Below are 18,446 nucleotides of genomic sequence, written 5' to 3' on the forward strand. Positions count from 1 at the left end.
ATGGGAGGTGAGGAGGCGGCAGGGTGGGGTTAAAGCACGCGGGCGCCGAGTCCCTGCCCCGGCGCTCGGGAGCACGGGCAGCCGGCACATGTTGCAGCCAGAGCGGCGAGAGCAAGGCGGGGAGAGGCACGGTCTGCTGGGCATGGATGAAACTTAGGCCAGCTCAGCCCCACCGTATGTTTGTCGTCGTTTTTTAAACCATTTATTTATTTATTTAACCGTGGGTGGGCGGCGTTGGTGCCGAAGCCGTGAGGTTTTTCCAGAGAAAGCCCGAGCCGTGGGGCTGCTGCAGTGCCGGGAGCTGCTGCACGCCGCTCCTTGGCTGAAGGGGAGGGACAGAGGGTGGCGGCGGAGCGGGGACGCTCGCACCGCTCCTGGGTTCGCCTCATTACCCCACTGCGACCCAGCGGGTTGATTATTGACATCCGCGTTGGGATTCTGGACAGTGTAGTGCTGAGGTAATGGCACTAAAGTATGGACTTTGGTGGACCTGAAAGGGGGGAAATGGTGTTTTTGCTGGAGTTCGCCTGAATATGCGTGCTCCTTCGCGGGATGATGGTTTTTAGCCCTTCAAACTTCCTGACACATCCTGTACCCCATCAGGAGGGGACTTCAGGTTACTCGCAGGGATTGTGGCTGAACTGCAGCTCGCGACTCATTAGTCATTCTGCAAAAATTTGTGGTGAAAGTTACTTGAGTAACCCTTTAATCCGACTTCCCAAAATGCTCAGTGCTGTTGGGGTTGATTATTAAATACTCATGGTTAGTTTTAACTATGCAAATTAAGAGCTTGCGCGGTTCGGTTGTTGTTTGGTGGGTTTTTTTCCCTTCCTCCCCCCCCCCCTTTTTTTTTTTTTTTTATATTTTGGACAGAAAGACTTGGTTTGGGCACAGAAGAGTTTAGTCTGGCCGTGGAAAGATGCGTGCATAAAATTTCATGCTAGACATGTCATCTGCAAGTTATTGAGGAAACATGATTATAGCGTTGTCCTTTGAGGAAATTTCTGGTAAATTATTGGTCACCGTCTTAAAGAGAGACAGCCCGGAATCCAGTTCTCTTTCCAAGCTGCTGAAAGCGGTTTCGTGTTTTTCTTGCAGTTCCTCTCGGGTGTCTGGATCGGCTGCTGTCACCGCGGGCGTGTGCGGAGGGTGGGGCGGGGGCGGCAGATGGCACTCCGGTGAGTGCCCCGCTCGGGTTTGGTTCGGGTGGAGAGCCCAGGCTGCTGGCAGAGGCTGCCTTGCCGCTCGGTGACCCGGTCTGATGCCTGATAAACCACCGGAGGAGTTGAATGAGCGCTGAATTGTTACGAAATGCGTGGAGGAAACGAAACGGGAGAATCAGCTTTTCTCATTCGGCAGATGTAATTTGTAATGGTTCGGTTTCTTGCGGGGTTTTTGGGTTTTTTTTTTTTCTTTCCTTCCCGGGGTCGTAAACAACTGGAGAAGACAGATGTCTTTAAAAAAACAATATTGCCGTGGAGATGGATTAAAATACAGAATGCTTGTCTTGTACCTAAAAATGTAATACTGTCAGTTAGAATCAAAATATTTTGGCTTAAAGGAAACTCTGGTTTTGCTGCTTGCTTTGAACGTGTGACTTCCTACAGGAGATGTTCTGCAGTACTGAGAGGTATGGCTGTAAGGAAGCTACAGATCATAAAGTGATCAAAAATAGAATTTATTTAAAGTAATTCTGTCACCTGTAAGGTGGTTTGGTTTGGAATTATGCTCGTTTCTTTTCCCCAAGATGAGGAAAATGCAGCAAGGTAGCACTGCTGAAGGGACTTGTTTTGAAGGTCATGCTGGGAGTGCTAGCTGGCTGTCTGATGCCTTGTTTCATAATAGGTAAAACTCACTAATCTCCCCAGAGATTGTTCCTAATGAACACAGTGTCACTGGTAGTCAAAAATTTGTTATTATTGCCTGGAAGCTGCTCCTGAAATTTTTAAATACTTCTGGGTAATGAAGATGCTGCTGAGGAGATCAGTGGAGAACAGGGTTTGCTCAGAGAAAAAGCAGTGTTTGATGAGAAATGGGAATGGATAAAGCGGTGTTGTGTTCTGTGCTGGCAAATCTGGGCAATTGTCTGTATGAATAAATCACAGTGTATACAGAGGGGAAAAAAAAGCAGGATTTGAGTCTTCATCTTCTTGCCTACCCTGGCAAAGATTCCTTGGAGAACCAAGTCTTTTGGAGGAGTGCTGCTCCATGGTGACTTGTCAGTGCTGAGACCCTGAGGAATTGTCATTTTGCTGCCACCTGGTGCAGCTATTTTTGCAGTGGATCCAGCTCTGACAGTGATTTTTCCTGTTGGCTCTGTAAATCCCCTCGAAGGAGGAAAAAATGGTAGTGACAGAAGGCTGTGTCAGGGCTGATCATGTTTGAAGCGTAGGATTTGATCGTGTGTCTCCTACCACAGCCAGTATTGTCATTATCACAGCAGTCAGGAAGCAGGGCTGGGTTGTCACTGATCTGTGCACTTGACCAAAACCTCTGTGGTCATATTGCTCCAAATTAACCAGAGGACAGGAAAAAATTGAGCAGCATCAATTAAAATCCTCAGCCAACCTCTTTGGTAACTTGTTCTTTCTCGACTGATCACTGAATTTTTGACAAATGTGTCAGATTATCTTGCAAAATCTTTACCTCAGGTGGGTTGTGAAACTTCTCAGAGTTGGTTACTTGATGGACTTTTCCTGTGTGCTGTCAGACCTGTGCCTTTTGCTGCCAAGTGACTAAAGCAGCTCTGTCAGAAACACGCTGAGGGCTGACATTCCAGATCTTTGTCTTTTACTGGATTTGGCTACGTGTCCTGCTGTAAAAAACCTGTTAATTCCTTCTTTTTGAAGAATTTGCAGTCTGCCTAGTGGAGGCTGATAGGTTTCTTGTAGGTAAAGCTTCAAGTGTATGATTCTCAAACTTGCCAAGAATAGGCCAGAGGCAGGATGGCGGGAAGATACTGGTGAGAGTGAACTTATTGTGGCAACAAGTTTTCTGTAAAAAGTACAGAATATAGAAAAAGTATGTGTTTCATTAAAATAATGAGCATTTTAACATTACTGGGTCTCATGTTAATGTTTCTTGAAGGCCATAAGGATTGATTGCCTTCCAAAACCTTGAAACTGTCTTTGTCCCTTTCACAGGTTGTTGGTTTGGGATTTTTTTTCCTGTTGTCTCTTAAATACATTTTCTATTACTCTATGGTAAAAATGCATAAGTAATTTTGAAACAAGTAAGCATCCATTTACTTTTTAAATTTAAACTTTAATTTTTTTTTTCAGGTATATGCAATTTTAGTCCCTAGTACATTTTTAACCAAAATGTTAACAGTTAATTTAGGAAGAAGGTTTGGTGGTTGGGTGCATGTGCAATCATGGGATTAGTGTTTGATGTTTCTGGTGTGTCATAGGCTGTGTTCATATGAGTGCTTTGTCATGGAATCCTAGTTGGATCAGGGATCATTGGAGTCCAACTCTTGGCCCTGCATAGGACAGTGCTTCATGTGGTTTAGAGCAGAATTTGTGTCTGTGAGTGCAGTTCACAAAAATTCCTAATGTGTTATCCCTGTTAAGCCACGTTCTGACCTCACAGAGATATACTTAGATGTTTTTATCAGTTCACGGTCATATCCCTTTATGTAAGGAAGCACCCTTTAAGTGCTTAAAAAACAGCAAAAAAAGAAAGAAAAGATGATGGTGGTGATATAATGAAATGCAGGCTCTTCCTGTCGTTTTAGTACGGAGTGACAAAGTTACCAAAAGAAGTTGGGGAATAAATGTCAGACCTGTCCAGTCACATTTTGCTGTTACCAGAGGAAGCACTGACAGGTACCTTGGACTAGATCCTGCCCTTTGCCTGTATCTTTCTCGCAGATTTCCTTGGGCCTTTTAGGATTTCAAATGTGACTAAGTATAAACCTTCCGGAGTCTCCAGATCGTGTAAAACGCAGTGAAAAGACTGGTTCATTAAACTGTCTTGTGATGAACTGTGCAGAAATGATTGAATTGGTGCCTCGTGAGAGGCAATTGGCATTTAAGCAAGGAAAAGAATCCCACTGTGTGAGGGGTGTGGTGCTGAGATTTTTAAAGGGAGAATTGATGAAGCAGTTTCCATCAGCAGTTGGTTAAGAAAGCTTTGTTGTTTGGGAGAAATACAACACTAAGAGTTGAAAAGCATTTAATTTGGAGATGGTTTTGTTCGTCTTTGTAAATAACTTCTGAAATTTAGCAGCTGCTTCATCTTAAGCACGCTCAGAAGAGTTAGTCTTGAGAGTGAATTGGCCAAATCACTTCAATTGTAAGCCAGCTATCTAGGTCAAATGAGCAAGAAATCTTGACTTGTGGGTGGGAATGACTAATTTTCCTGTAAAAGGGTAATTCTCAGAGGCTCTCGGTGGTTTATGAGCCGGCAGAGGACCTGAGTATTTGTATGGGACTTACAGGAGAAGCACGGTGGTGCTGAAGGTTTGTGTGCCCCACCGAGGTGCGCGTGCTGTGGGATGCGCAGCCTCCTGCCCGAGTTTCCTGCCGGGAGCATCCTGCTGTATCCCGGCAAGAAGCAGTGTCGGTGCTCCCAGCCTTGTGCTGGTGCAGCTGTTTGTGCAGCTGGGTCGTGAACTGAATTGAGGAACTAAGTGGGTTGAGAAATAACCTCTTCTGTTTGCTTGTCTTCAGGCTTATACATAATGTAACACAGTGAGCCGTGCAAATATGGGAATTTGTGGCCTGGGAAAGGTGGAATTCTTTTAACTGAGTTTAAGGAGAGCTGCTGCCGAATGCCTGACAATACCCTGAATTTAGTGCTCGTTTATTTTACTTGAGCAATTATATTTTTTTAATCTGGTATTTGAAAGTTAGAAAATGCTAATGGAAAGCTGTCTTTGGGATGGAAATTGTTGTTGCAAACTTATTGTTGATTTGTTTTTGAATAAAAACAATTAAACCCATGCAAAACACCCTTAAGTTGATGACTGAAACCACTCTGAAGCTTTGTGGATGCTCACTTTGGTGTGCATGTAGCAGGTACAGAAGGTGCTACTCGGATTTAGAAGTCTCTAATCGGGTTAGATGCATATCTGCTGTTAACAAAAATGGGAGTTAGCTGCCTAACCGGCTTAAAGATCCTTTACAAAATCCTCCTGGTACTTATATGCATCTTTAGCTGCCTAAAGCTGCTGGAGAAATTGTTCCCTTTTCCATAAACTTGGTAGGCTAGAACTAGATCTGTATCTTAGCTTTTATAGCTGTGAAGAACAATGAACTTCTCTGCTTTAAATGAATTATTCAGAAAGATGAAGAACTTTTCCTGTAAATGTTAATTACACCTGAAACCAAAACCAGTTGAAGGCAAAAGTATTTTTCATGTATTTGCATTTTAAAATGTAGGTTTTGCATTCTTCAACACGTGTTTAGCTCAGTAGTGTAAGTTCAGAGGCAGATCCCAGAATTCTGGCATGAATATTCACAGTATGAATTTGGTTTGAATTGACTTCTGAATAACCACATAGCACTGGCAGGGAAATACTGCTCGAGATGGCTGGGAAGTTTACCATCCCAGTTGTGTATCCCATCACACAAAGGCAGCAGCTTGGGGAAGTCAGATTGTAAACCAGTGTTTATTTTTAACCCAAAAGTACAGTGGTCACCAGGGGTAGGTAGTGGCTTCATCAGCCATACTATGTTACATTGTTCTTGCTTTTGAAACATAGTTTTTAGGTTGTGTTTTGTGTCTAACATGGGCAAGAAGACAAAGCAGAGGTAAAATTTTGATGACCTGAGGTATGGTGCTTAAAGGATGGCTTTGTTAGTTGACTAAATAATGAGTGTTCTCAGTGCAGCCATAGAGGTGGTTGGAATATGGTTAAGGCAGCATTAATTACTGGTTTTAAGATAAAACTGGAAGAGATACCTGGAGCAGATGAGTTGTCTTGTCTGCGGAAGTTATGGTTGTCTGCATTTTGCGTAGGTTTTCTGAATCATGAGTTTTATTTCAAATACAGCATGAAAGTAAGAAGCAAGAGAGTGTCTGTCCTGCAGACTTTCTCTCTTTAAATGCCCACCGAAAGCATCGGTGAGGTTTGCAATGTGTCATATCCATTCTTCATTCTTTCTTACCAGAACTAGCACTGATCCAAGCACGAGGTGTCTGGGAGGAAGGTGGTTCCTTACCCACTTCCTTGGCTTTCTAGTAACTATGGGCAGATAAAGTGCAGCTGAAACGAGCCCCACAGCAGACAGGGGTGGGTGTTGCGCTGACTTGGGTACAGGAAGTGTCAGAGAAATTCGGGCCCCAGGGTGTGCCTTGTAGTGGATAAGGTTGCCAAGACTCTTTGTGCCTCTGGTGGAGCAGTGCTGGTTGTGTCTGGCCCTGCCTGAGGAGCTCTGGATGAAGGTGGGAAGCAGCCCAGCAGTGCTGTGCAGCAGCAGCAGTGTGCTGGTACATGAAAGCTTAGGCTGGTGACAGATGGGCTCTGCTGTGGCCTGGGCTGTGTGAGCCTTCCCCCTTCTCCTGCACCATTCCTGGTGTTTGTGCAGCACATCGTCGAGTGATGTGAGCTGGCTGAAAGCTAATTGCTGCTTTACTGTAGGCTCTTTATCAATCTCCAGCTCCCTGGACTGATTCACCACAATCAAATCAGTACCAAGGTAGATGGGACTGTGCAGTTTATGCAGGGGAAGGAATAAACTACAGGAGTGAGTCAGCTATGACTGAAACTGTTTTAAACTGCTATGGAGCTGTGCTCCCCAACTTCTAATTGATGTGATGAATGACAATTAATTTTGTTCCAAGAAATATTTCTCTGCTGACACTCGGTTAAACCGCTTCTCTTGATTCTTTATAATTTACTGTTCGTTCAAGCTGAAGCCTGTCAAGTGAAAACTGAAGTTCTTAAGTCAGAAGCTGGCAGCTCCGGGTTATTCCTAACAAATTTACAACGTCGTCATTCTAAAGCTTGAACTGACCTTAGAATGACATGGAAATTTTTTTCTATTAACCAACTGGGAAAAACAGGTCACATCTACTACCACAGGCCTTCAAATACTGGCATATTAAACTTCAGTATTCATTTTAATAGCAAGTTGAGATCTTACCCTCGGTTGTCAGTGTGAAATCTCAATTACTGGAGAAAACCCCAAACCAACAACCCAAACCATTTTTACTGTTGACACTGAACTGTGCCATAAATCAAATCCTTCCTGATGGGAGAGAATTTTTTAAGAGTCCTTGCAAGGAGTTTCAAAGATAAACTGAGACTTTTCCTGGAGTTTCAATGCTGCCAGATAGTTGTTTATTAAGTCTTATCAGAGGAACAGAGCCACTAGCGTGACCCAGGTACAGCATAGAGCACAGAAAGCAGGAGAGAAGTCCAATTATCAAGATTTACACGGCCTTTTAAAGATAATTTAACCAATAGTTACTAAAAATGTATATTATTTTCACTTTCCTACCAATTATTCAGAAACACGGGCAGGAACTGTGGAATTCTCTATCCAATCATTCCAAAGTACTTTTACTGCAGAACATGGAGTAGTAGAAGAAGGAGAAGAAGGTTTGGAGAGCAACAACAATCCTCCATTTTGGTATTTTTTTACTCTTATCTATTTGCTACAAAGAGAAGCCCAAAACCTCTAAATTTTTTACCATGTGACAATCTTACATAGCAGTCTATCACCTAATTCACACCACTGTATTTTCTAGTTCCTGTCTGATCGCTGGTAATTTTTTCCAAGGTTGGAGGTTAAAGCAGTGTTGTTCAGGGGGGGTAAAAACCCTTAAAAGCAGGCAGAGAAATATTCTCAGCACTCTGGGTTCCTACAACTGTTAAACAAAGAAGTGAAACTTTTTTCATCACAAGTTTTTTGTTTCTTTTGGGTTTGGGTTTTTTTTTCATGAGCAGGTAGGAACACCTTCATGGATGTCTAGTTTGGCTGCAGGCGTGCCAGTATAGAATGGTAATATTAGCATGATGCACTAATTTATTGATACACTGCTACTGTTTAAATTGACTTACACAGGTGTGGTGTACATGTGCAGCTCCACTGCTTGTTCATCCCCGTGGAAAACCGTGACCAAACTCAAGTAGTCTATACCAGCAGAAAAATTGGAATATCCATTAAACCTGGGACTGAGTTTACAGAATATTTTTCATAATGGTCATAGGGCATTTCTTGTATATGCCTGGATCTTCTATAGAAACACTTAAAACAATTCAAATATGAAACGGAACATTCTTTCAGCCAATCCAAGGTTTTAATTTTAACAGGTCAGAAGAAAATATTTAGGTCTAACTTGCAGTGGATTCAGTAGGTGCACTGTATTTAGATATGTTCTCAGTCAAACCCAGAGCTTTTGTGAGGGACACCTGCAAATAACTTAAAATACAGACAGGGTTGGGATGATCTGATGATTGGCTGGTAGCTGACTTATTTAAAAATGGGTGAAAAAATAGGTTAAAGGTTTGGGGATTTCAGCAGTTTGGCTTGGGGTTGGAAGTATTCAGTTTGAGACAGTGGTGAGCCGATGGTATCTCTTCTGTCTAAGTGTTCTGTCAAGCAGGAATTTCACAGAGGGTGGTTTTAAATAAGTTAAAAGTAAGTTTTTACTGTTGAATGACTTCATGAAGATAACTTAATGCGAAGATAACTCGATGCAGATTCTGTGGGTTGCTGCAGTATTTCTAAGCACCAATATAAAGTCAACAAAACTTCTGTTTCCTAGATGTTATTTTAAATAGTGCACCTTAAAAGGCAACATCCTGGTAGCTTCTCTTTTCTACTCAAAGAGCTAGAGGGAGGGGAAAACCTGAAATTAGTCCAAATGGTGGCAGAAAACACAGTATTGTGAAGATCCTGGAATTCTGCTCCTCAGAACTTAGCATTCAGCAGTAAGTGAAAGAACTGTTTGGTCTTTAATAGCATAGTTGAAAGCTGACATCAGTAGTGTGGGGCAGCAATCAAGTAGCTATTAGAGAGGGAATTTTGGGTTCTTATGAAGCTTTTACAAACTTGAATGCAGTAGGGATTTCCCCACCGATTTGTAGCAGCTTTTGACAAGTTAACTCCTGGAGTTTCATGGAATACGACTGCTGTGAGCAATGCCTTGAGACAATGCTGTGAGTTGTCTGATTGCTTCCAGAAGCAAGACTCTGCATAACAAAAACCTGCTGCCGTGCAGGTGGTAGCAGTCTGGGAAATTTAAATGTAGTGCGCATAGATCCCCCAGGTAGCTGCAGGGGCTGTCTGCACTGCACCCACAGGAGCTGGCTTCAGCGATGATCTGCTTGTCTGCTGGCAGGTTTGTAGGATGGTGTTCTCACCTAATGAAGGTTTACTCGACCCGGCGCAGGAATGTGGTCACTTGTGATGATGGAGAAGAGCCCTGCTGGAACTTGTTTCCTCTGCTTGCTTGTGGTTGTGACTTGGATGAGGTCAGAGAGCCTGCAAGTGGAGTCTTGCTTTGCTCTTGCACTCCAGAGCCATCCCTTGTGTGGGTTGCATGATGACTTCATGGTCTTTGTGCAAAACTGAGTGTACTGTGAGGCTTGCACCTCATACCAAGCCCCACTGATATATAACTCTGAAAAAATCCTCCACTAACTTTTTAAAGTACTGAATCATTTCTTTTTGTTGTTATTACTGTCGTATTAAGAATGACCAAATAGAAGGGAAAGGGCTGACAGATGAAAGTTCATCATATAGCTTGTATGGCAAATGTATATAGAGAAAATAATGTCAAATATTTTTTATTATTAATTTGTGTTTTCCAAGGGTTCCTCTCTTGTGTGGTAATAGAATAGCAAGTCATTCCAAGTTCTCGGTGTGGGAAAAAATTGAGGAACCAGTATAATTTATAGTAGTTGAAAATATAGAGAGATTCAAAAAATGGTTGGACAGAGTGAGATTAGGTTCAATTACATAAGTAAACATTGCTCAGATGCAAGTCTGGCCCTCTAACCTTATTATAGGAAACCAGGGGAGCATTACTGGAGAAATGCCTCTCTACCATTGATTCTGTTGGATGTGGGGCATTTCTTAGTGGGGTTGGTGAGGTTTTTGGTATTGCTTTTGGGTTTGATTTTTTTTGAGCAAAAATGTGCTGAAGGTAACTAGTGGGAGACAGAATGTGAGGTTACTTTGGCATCTATTCAAACTCTTTACAGTTCTTTATGCCTTGGGCTATGTTTTAGGAAAATATATGCACATCCTTCCCGAGTCTTGCTATATTTACTCGGATCTTGAAATTCCACGCCTGAGTTTCACTGATGTCCTTTGGTATTAAAATACTGGAAGATTAGAATTTCTCACAAAGCTGAGTAATATGCTGAAAGATGTCTCAAAGCGGGTACATGCAAACAATTAATCTTAAAATAAACATGCTCTGAATTTCAGCGCACTTTTTGATGCTTTGAGTGGAGTGTTATCTTGGTTACTTTCCTGCAACTGGAACATTGTTTCAGGCTGTCTTGCGTGGAGAACACAGAAAAAAAACATTGACTGTTTCCACGGGTAACCACTGTGTGAGAAAGGCTTCTGCAGAAGGGCAACACGAGTATCTGTTCAACATTTTCCTGTTCTTAAGGTTTTCTTAATCACTGTTGTATAGAAGTGGATTTATGTAAAATTCTGAGGGGGGGAAAAAGAGATTTGACTGTGCGTAGTCAGAAAATAAACAGCGTTCAAGTTCTTTAAAGCTGGAAATAGCACAGACTCGTTACAACAGCCTGGGGCTCTCAACATCATCTCGTTCCAAAACTGTGCCGTTGCTCAATCCCGAAATCTCTTGACTCACTGAGCAGAGCTGAGCCATTAAGACAACTGATGCATGTCACAGGAGGTTAGAAGGACTCCATATGGCTTGTGGTGTGTTAAGTAACTACAACAGTGATTTGCAAAGCGTAGTGTCACTACTGCGCGTGCTGTTGCTGGCGCTGTCGGAAGTGGTGCTGCATGTACAGCTGCTGCAAGGGATGTCAGGCCCTACACTGAAGTTATGTGGGAATATCCAAGGCTGCCTTAGCACCAGTTACAGCCTCTGCAAAGAGAGAGAGGTCTGTTGAGTGTCTGAACTACAGCTTGGCTGTGCCAGATTCCTGAGAGTTCAGTCCTGAACCAGTAGGGTGGTAGGTGTGATACCTGCAGATAACAGGGATTATCTTATCTTTTGTCAGCCCCAGTAGGTAAATGGACTCGTAATGCTTGGGTTTGGCAGTCACATAATGCAGACGTGGTACTCAGCCCACTTAGAAAATACAGTCTAACTCCTGCCCTCAGAAAAGTATTTGCAGTGAAAGGCCATGGCTTCTGTCAGACTTGGAGGAGGTGGAAGATTTGGGTGTTCTACCTTGAGCCTGCACAAATGGTGATTAGATTGGTTCAGCTGCCTGTGGATCCACAGCCTGGAACAGGTTGAGGCTGGGAGTGCTTACTTGTGATGGTGATACCATTTACTGTGCTGTGTGTGATGGAGCCACTGTCATCTCGCCAGACTTGAACCTTCTCTGCTGAAAAGTCCTACCAAGTCTAACAGTAAATGGGGATTTTTCTGCTCAGGATCCCTGTCTCATTTGCTGCAGGGGATTGCAGTCATGGTGGATTGAGGGATTTTGTTGAGTGTTTGAAACAAAGTCTTTGCAAATGATGTCTCATTGTGTCAGAAGAGTCTCAGGTCAAGTATCCAGGTGAATTAGAGGTGTTGAATACTCACAGCTTCGTAAGCTGGGGGCTGTGACAGATGAGCTGTGTGGTGCTGCATATCCCGAAAAATCAAGCTTTGGCTGAGCTCTTGACAATCCCGTGCTTGTTGGCTGTTCCTAGGAGGGAGCAGTCCCCCTGTCGCCTCTGGAGTCCCAGGATCATAAGTCAGATACCACATCATTTGTTGCTTAGTGAGAAGGACAGGGCAGATATGGCCTGATGTGCATGCTGAGCTCTGTGGAACAGCACAAAACAGGGGACTGCTCCTTCTCCAGTGTATGTGTGTCTAGTGAAAGAGAAGTGTAGAAAAACAGTATATTTATCTGGTTTTAGTGGCAGTTGAAAGAGGAAGATCAAGTTTTTTTTGAAGTCTGTGTGACCAACCAATGCTTTCTTAACAGTTCAGCTGTTTAGCTTAAATGGCGGCACTGACCACAAAGTGTGGTTTTGTCCTTGAGGCATAGGAGAAAACGACTTTAAAATTAGAACAGAGACTTCATGCCTGCCTGAGAGTAGAATATGAAATAAAGTAGATCTGGCCTAAGCATTTACAAAGACAAATATGCAGATGGTACTTGAGGAAGAACAGGGCTTTTTCTGAGAGGCTGTTTTTTCTAGGAGTGGCTTTAAATTTCAGTTCAGGAAAAAAAAAACCCACACCCCCTTTTGGATTTAATAGCGATTGTGGGTCAAATAAGAGAAAAAAAGATTGTTGATTATTTACTTGCTGACTTTTTCCTAAATTTTTAATAGTTTAGTGTTTAATGTGTTGAGGAGTAAAACCAAGTAAGACTGATCAAACTGTAAAGAGACCAAAGGTCAGTCTAGCTCAGGTGTCTGGGGATGGCTGCAAAAAAGAACAGAGCGGCAAGTACAAGGTGTACTTCTCAGTGTGCCTTTCTGTCTGCTGTTGCTCTGTGACCTCAGGGCCTGAGGCAGTGCTCACAGCTGGGCTTTCAACAGGCAGTACAAATTTATTTCATTAGGTTTTTCTGATTTTGCCATAATCATTTATACTCCTGGCACATGAAAGTGTCTCCGACAGTGCGTTCTGTATGTGACTTCAATGTAGTCTTTGTAACCTTCTGATTAACTCGGAATTATTTGTGGAGCTTGTACACTGATGTACCCCAGGGCTAGTAAACAGTTTGGTAAGCACTGCTCTGGAGGAACACACTGTTTCCATGTTGCTCCGTGTACTGCGCACCCTGCATTCTGACAGCTGTGGAAGAAAAAGGGATTGATCCATTGTCTACCCCACTGAAAACTGAGATGGGTCACAGAACTTTTGATACAACAAAGATGTACACATACTGTTCCAAATCTTGCATATATGGGAGACCTCTCCTTTTAAAATTTCTTTTCAGGCTTTTTTCGTTCCTAGTAATAATTGCACTTCTACTTTCACTTACCATTTGAATTCCTTTTTCCAGTTGGAGGGGAAAAAGTAAATCCAGGTTCATGTTCTCTTCTGTCTGCCGAGATCTGAATACCAGCTGGCAAGTTTTGTCAGCCCTTCTTCCAAGGAACAGCCAAGAGAAATTGTCAAAAACTGATTGTGTGCTTTAAAATTTGGCTCTGCCTTTTATGTAATTGGAATGTGTGAGAGTGCAAGTATAAAAGCTTGAAACCTAATTTAAAAATAACTGACCTTATCGTATAGCAATTTATTCTATACCCTTCAGCTCACCTTACTAGCAAGAAAAAAAATGGTTTCTCAGCCTGCCTTTGCCAAGCTGAGGGCTCAGATTCTAATTATTATACAGTCAAGTGTTTAAAGGGGATTTAAATGAGAAGCAAGAACTGCTGGCTAATTTAGACTCACCATGAAAAGCTGTGTAACTTTCCTAAGCCGCAAATGGAAACTTCACATTTTTACCAGCTGGCTGATGAAACCCCAAACCATATGTGTATGTTTTAGAGACAGATTAGCTTTTGGTTCTTTGTGGGTGTAGGTAACCTTGGTTTTTAGGCTACCAACTTGCATAGTCTTCATTTGAAAGGAGTTTGCATTTTTAATGAGATCAATAATTTGCTGTGAAGAAAGCTAAAAATCTTTTTTTTTAAATTTATTTCTAGATATGAGAAATGAGTGTTGGACGCAGAAGATTAAAGCTGCTGGGAATTCTGATGATGGTAAACATTTTTATTTATGTGATTGTGGAAGTCTCAAAGAGTGGCAGTCAAGACAAGAATGCAAAAGGCCGTGTTGTTATACCACGTAGCAAGTTCTGGAGGAAATACACTCCTCACAAAGCTTATTGGAACAAACAGCAACAGAAGCTTGAGCTGCTGTACAACCCTATCCTGTCCTTGCTTTCCAATATGACTGTGGAAGAGAACTTAGTTTCTAACCTGAGTGCTCTCAGCTCCTGTGACCCTGACCCCTTGGTGCGTTCAGAGGTTAGTGACTTTGCAAACTTGCCGGACAGATTCAAAGACTTCCTCCTCTATTTGAGATGTAGAAATTACTCATTGCTAATGGATCAGCCAAACAAGTGTGAACAGAAACCTTTCCTGCTGCTGGCTATTAAGTCACTTATACCCCATTTTGATAGAAGACAAGCAATTAGGGAATCCTGGGGCAAGGAAATAAAATCAGGGGATGTGACAGTCAGAAGGGTCTTCTTACTTGGACAGACCCCACCAGAGGATAATTTTCCTGACCTTTCACACATGATTAAATTTGAGAGTGACACCCACCGAGACATTCTCCTCTGGAACTACAGAGACACTTTCTTCAATCTGACTCTGAAAGAGGTGCTGTTTCTGAAGTGGGTCAGCAGCAGCTGTGCAAACGTCCAGTTTATTTTTAAGGGTGATGATGATGTTTTTGTGAATACCAATCAGATCCTGGATTACTTGAAGAGCTTATCAAAGGAAAAAGCCAAAGACTTATTTATAGGCGACGTGATCAAAGATGCTGGACCTCACAGAGAGAAAAAATTGAAGTACTACATCCCAGAAAGTGTTTATGAAGGTTCGTATCCCCCGTACGCAGGAGGCGGTGGGTTCCTGTACTCTGGTGATCTGGCACTAAGACTGAATAATGCATCTGACCAGGTACTCCTCTACCCTATTGATGATGTTTATACTGGAATGTGCCTTCAGAAGCTTGGGCTTGCTCCGGAAAAACACAAAGGCTTCAAAACGTTTGATATCGAAGAGAAATACAGAAATAACATCTGTTCCTACACAAACTTAATGTTAGTGCATAGTAGAAAACCTCAAGAAATGATTAAGATTTGGACACGCTTGCAAGATCCACACTTAAATTGTTAAAGTAATGTGCGTAACTGTCTTAAGTCCAAAAAACTTTCCAAGTTTGAATCCCTGAAGCTCTGTTTAATAACGAATTTTTGCTGTAAACCTTTTCCTGTACTTTTGAAAATGAGGTTAATACTAAAATTTGAAGGGATGGCCTGAAGACTTGGTCCTGACTTTTCCACTGTCCTGGTGGTCGTTATGTTTCAATATTGGTCTTAATTTTAAAAAAGACTTTGAGGATATAACTAGCTGTCAGTGACTGATTAGCTGTGCTGGAAACAGGGATTGCCTACCACAGTGCATCTTTCATTAATTGTGATGGTGGAAGTTAATTTTCCCTTGAGTAGTGTTTGTGTGTGGAAACCACTGTAAATTGAAAATACACAAATTGGAGGAATGTAGTTTTACATTTAGATATGATACACTTACAAGACTTTAAATTTAGAATTTTTTTTTTAAATTTTTAGTTTTCAGTCCTTTTGCACCCTGGAACAGTATTTTTTCCTTTACTTACAGTCCTTTGTGCAAAATGTACCTGCGTCTGAAGGATTTACCCTTTTATTAGATGAAGCTTTTTTTTTTTTTACAAAAAAAAGCATAATTCTGCTTGAAATGCCTCCTAAGAGCTCAACGTATAAGGAAAAAGAAGAGGAGGTTTTTTGGGGGGCTGGGCAGGTAGGGCTGCCCCCACCTCAAGCCTATGTACTGAAGCTGACTTGGTGCTCATGTTGTTTATGTGGAAAGCTCCTCTGGTCAATCCTTGTTTTCTGTTTGGGCACTAAATGTGATCAGGTAGCTTGATTTGATGGAAATGACTGAAATTGCACATTGCTTTTTGAGAGCATGGTTTGGGTCTCCTGTAAAGTGGTGGTGAATCTAGAATTGTGCAGATCCCAAGAGTTTCGAATTTCAAACCAAACTTTGAAGTTTGCATGAAGCCTCATGTAGAGTTACACACGTTCTCGAAACTCAGATCTTCTCTATTTCCACATCTTGCTTATAAGAATTACTCTAAATAGTGGTTGCTTTCTTTGTATATGTAGAAGTGCCTGTCTATTTATTGTTCAGATTGAAGACCAAAACATTTTCTTAAATATATTTTGTGTAACATTTTATTTGTATAGTGTCGTCACTCGGATATTTAAATAGAGCATGATATTTTAAATCTGAGATGTGTAATGTTAAATAAAGCTAATGGTTATTTTTGAATTTGAAAAATAAAATGTGATTTAAATATTTCTGGTAATGCTTCATGTTGACTTGCAGAGCAGTTGCACTCTACATTTCAGAAGTTCAGAAACAAAGGGTTTTATTTGACAGATTTCTCTAAGCTTGTGTAGCAGATTATGAAAGAAAATGCCACAGTTGTAGCTGTACTTGTTAGATGCTGTAATAGGTGGACAACTCTGGCGAAGGCAAGGGAGACATTAAGTGCCTTGGGACAAACAGTATGTACAGAAATAATTGCCTGTACAATACCACTGCTGGTGTTACTGAAAGCAGGCAAGGAGTGGATTAAATGGCTGGCACTTTGAATTTTTGATTGAAACAACTTGACAGCAACACCTCTTTTTTGCTTTTTCACCTGCTTTCTTTCTCCTTTGATTACCTGGATTGTACTTTATCTGTTCAGGGAGAGGTGAGGTGTTCTGGTCCTTCACCTCTTTGTTCTGTAGGTGACCATGTTGACCCCAGCATGGATAAAAGACAGGCTGTGCTCTGGTGTTGTGCTGTGAGGTTTGACCCTTGTGCTTTGTCATTCCTCATGGGAAGTGACACCTTTCTGAACGAGCTGCAGGTTTTACATGAGTTACTTCCTACCCTGTTCTTCCATGCTAAGCACCCTGTTTCTTTAAATATTCAAGGGACTTTTGTCAAGAGTTTGGGCCAAGTGAAAGAAAATAAGTTATGCTGATGGTGAGAGATGCAAGAAGAGATGTATTGTTAAGAGTCTTGGCAGGGGGAGGGAAGGGGGAGAGAGAAAAAGTGAGGGAGAGATGAAAAGGAGGGTGCTGGGAGTGAGTGGAGACATGGAGGGGAAAGAGAGGCAGAGACAAGTGAGCACTAAACAAACAGCTGAGGTCCATGGAAGGAGCAAACACAAACAAGAGGGTTGCAGCAAAAAGAGGGGCAGGAATAGAGCCCAAGAATTAAATCGTGTGAGTAAGATAGGGTGGAGTGCACATGTGATGTTAAGTGAAATGGGTGGGACTGGTGGAGTGCCAGCATTAATTATTTAATTTATACCCTTCTCTGTAACCATGAGATCAAAACCAGGCCTCTTGCGTGGGACACACCTGATAATAAGGAAAAACAGGCTGAGTGGCACTTGGGAAGGAGAAGTGCTGTGAGAAAGCATTTCCCCACCTTGTGAAGTGACGGGAGAAAGGGCAGAGGCCAAGGCCAAGCGGGTGGTGCTGGGGGGGAAATTGGACAGACCAGTTTTGTTTGCTCCGAGCGTGGAGGAGAACTGGTGGCTGTGTCTGGTCCACTCCCACGGACGAAGAATTGTCTTGGCAAATAACTGGGAGTGTGTGGAGTAAAGAGTAAGGGAAATAAATAACAGAGATAAAGGAACAGAATGCATCCAAAAGTGCCATGGGAATGGGATTTGGGGACAGTTGGGACACAGAAGGTGAAAAGTCTATAAAAAGTATGTGCAACAACCTGTATCTGCTGTATTTTACTGTATCTTTCTTAAATGCTGTTAAACACTTAAATTTCTGTTGTATTTTTTCTTAAATTAAAGGGAAGGAGTCTACTAAGATGAAGGCATGAGAAAATTTGACTACAATGGAAATAATGGAATTTGAAAACTGAAATAAGATGTGTTTGGATGAGACAGTTGAATGTGGGTGCAGTCTTTGGTTTTTTTTCTTCCCTGAATACAGCAGGGAAAATGAAGTGCTGCTGTGATTAAATAACACTGCAGCAGGGTGAGCCATTAGAATCCATTAGCTTGTTTGTATAAAGGCTCAGGCCTTTGCTTCAAAATCCAGTTGGGAGGAGGAAACACAGGATAAGGAAGGTAAATGAGCTATAATTAATGCACAAATTATAATGTTTATCTTCTAGAGGATGGAGTCCCTGTTTTCTGCCAGTTGGTTCCTTGGCCTGACTGCATTTTACACTTGGATCCCTTCCTCCCCTACCCAGTTTTATTTTGTTATGTAGGCTTGAATGAAATGTAGCGCTTGACAGGGCTGGTGATAAGAGAATTCCTGGCAATCCTTTTCTGCTTTTCAATGCTGGGAGCACAGAAAGCCAAACTTCAAAAAGGGTTTTGGCTGGAACCTACAAGTGGTGGATTAGAATTCACTGGGAGGTTTGCATTGGGTGTGCAAGTCAGCAAGGATCCTCATGCAGGTAATGCTGAATGTGGGGCTTTGTGATGCAGCAGTGAGCAATGCAGCTCTTATCTGGCGCTGCTGTTCTGATCTAGCTCACAGTCAGCATTCACCCCCTGAAATTTGGCCTCCTTTCCCT

At 42.2% G+C, this 18,446-nt stretch overlaps 1 protein-coding gene across 5 annotated transcripts; it reads left to right on the top strand.

Moving 5' to 3' along the window:
* Window positions 1-64: 64 nt before the first annotated feature.
* On the top strand, window positions 65-16,198 carry B3GNT2 (UDP-GlcNAc:betaGal beta-1,3-N-acetylglucosaminyltransferase 2). 5 transcript variants are annotated; one of them, XM_008644380.2, is made up of 2 exons: window positions 65-174; window positions 13,773-16,198. In XM_008644380.2, the coding sequence occupies exon 2, from the start codon at window positions 13,782-13,784 to the stop codon at window positions 14,973-14,975; it is 1,194 nt and encodes a 397-aa protein (XP_008642602.1). In that variant the 5' UTR covers window positions 65-174; window positions 13,773-13,781; the 3' UTR covers window positions 14,976-16,198. The 5 variants fall into 5 exon arrangements, with proteins under 5 accessions (XP_008642602.1, XP_017582217.1, XP_017582215.1 ...); XM_017726728.1 differs by lacking the exon at window positions 65-174 and adding an exon at window positions 359-458; XM_017726726.1 differs by lacking the exon at window positions 65-174 and adding an exon at window positions 1,204-1,368.
* The last annotated feature ends 2,248 nt before the right edge of the window (window positions 16,199-18,446 follow it).

This window comes from Corvus brachyrhynchos, unplaced genomic scaffold (genome assembly GCF_000691975.1).
Source record: "Corvus brachyrhynchos isolate BGI_N302 unplaced genomic scaffold, ASM69197v1 scaffold312, whole genome shotgun sequence".
Lineage (NCBI taxonomy): Eukaryota > Metazoa > Chordata > Aves > Passeriformes > Corvidae > Corvus > Corvus brachyrhynchos.

Bases quoted from the DNA above. Each gene is read 5' to 3' on its own strand.
- B3GNT2 (XM_008644380.2), top strand. From the start codon at position 13,782: ATGAGTGTTGGACGCAGAAGATTAAAGCTGCTGGGAATTCTGATGATG.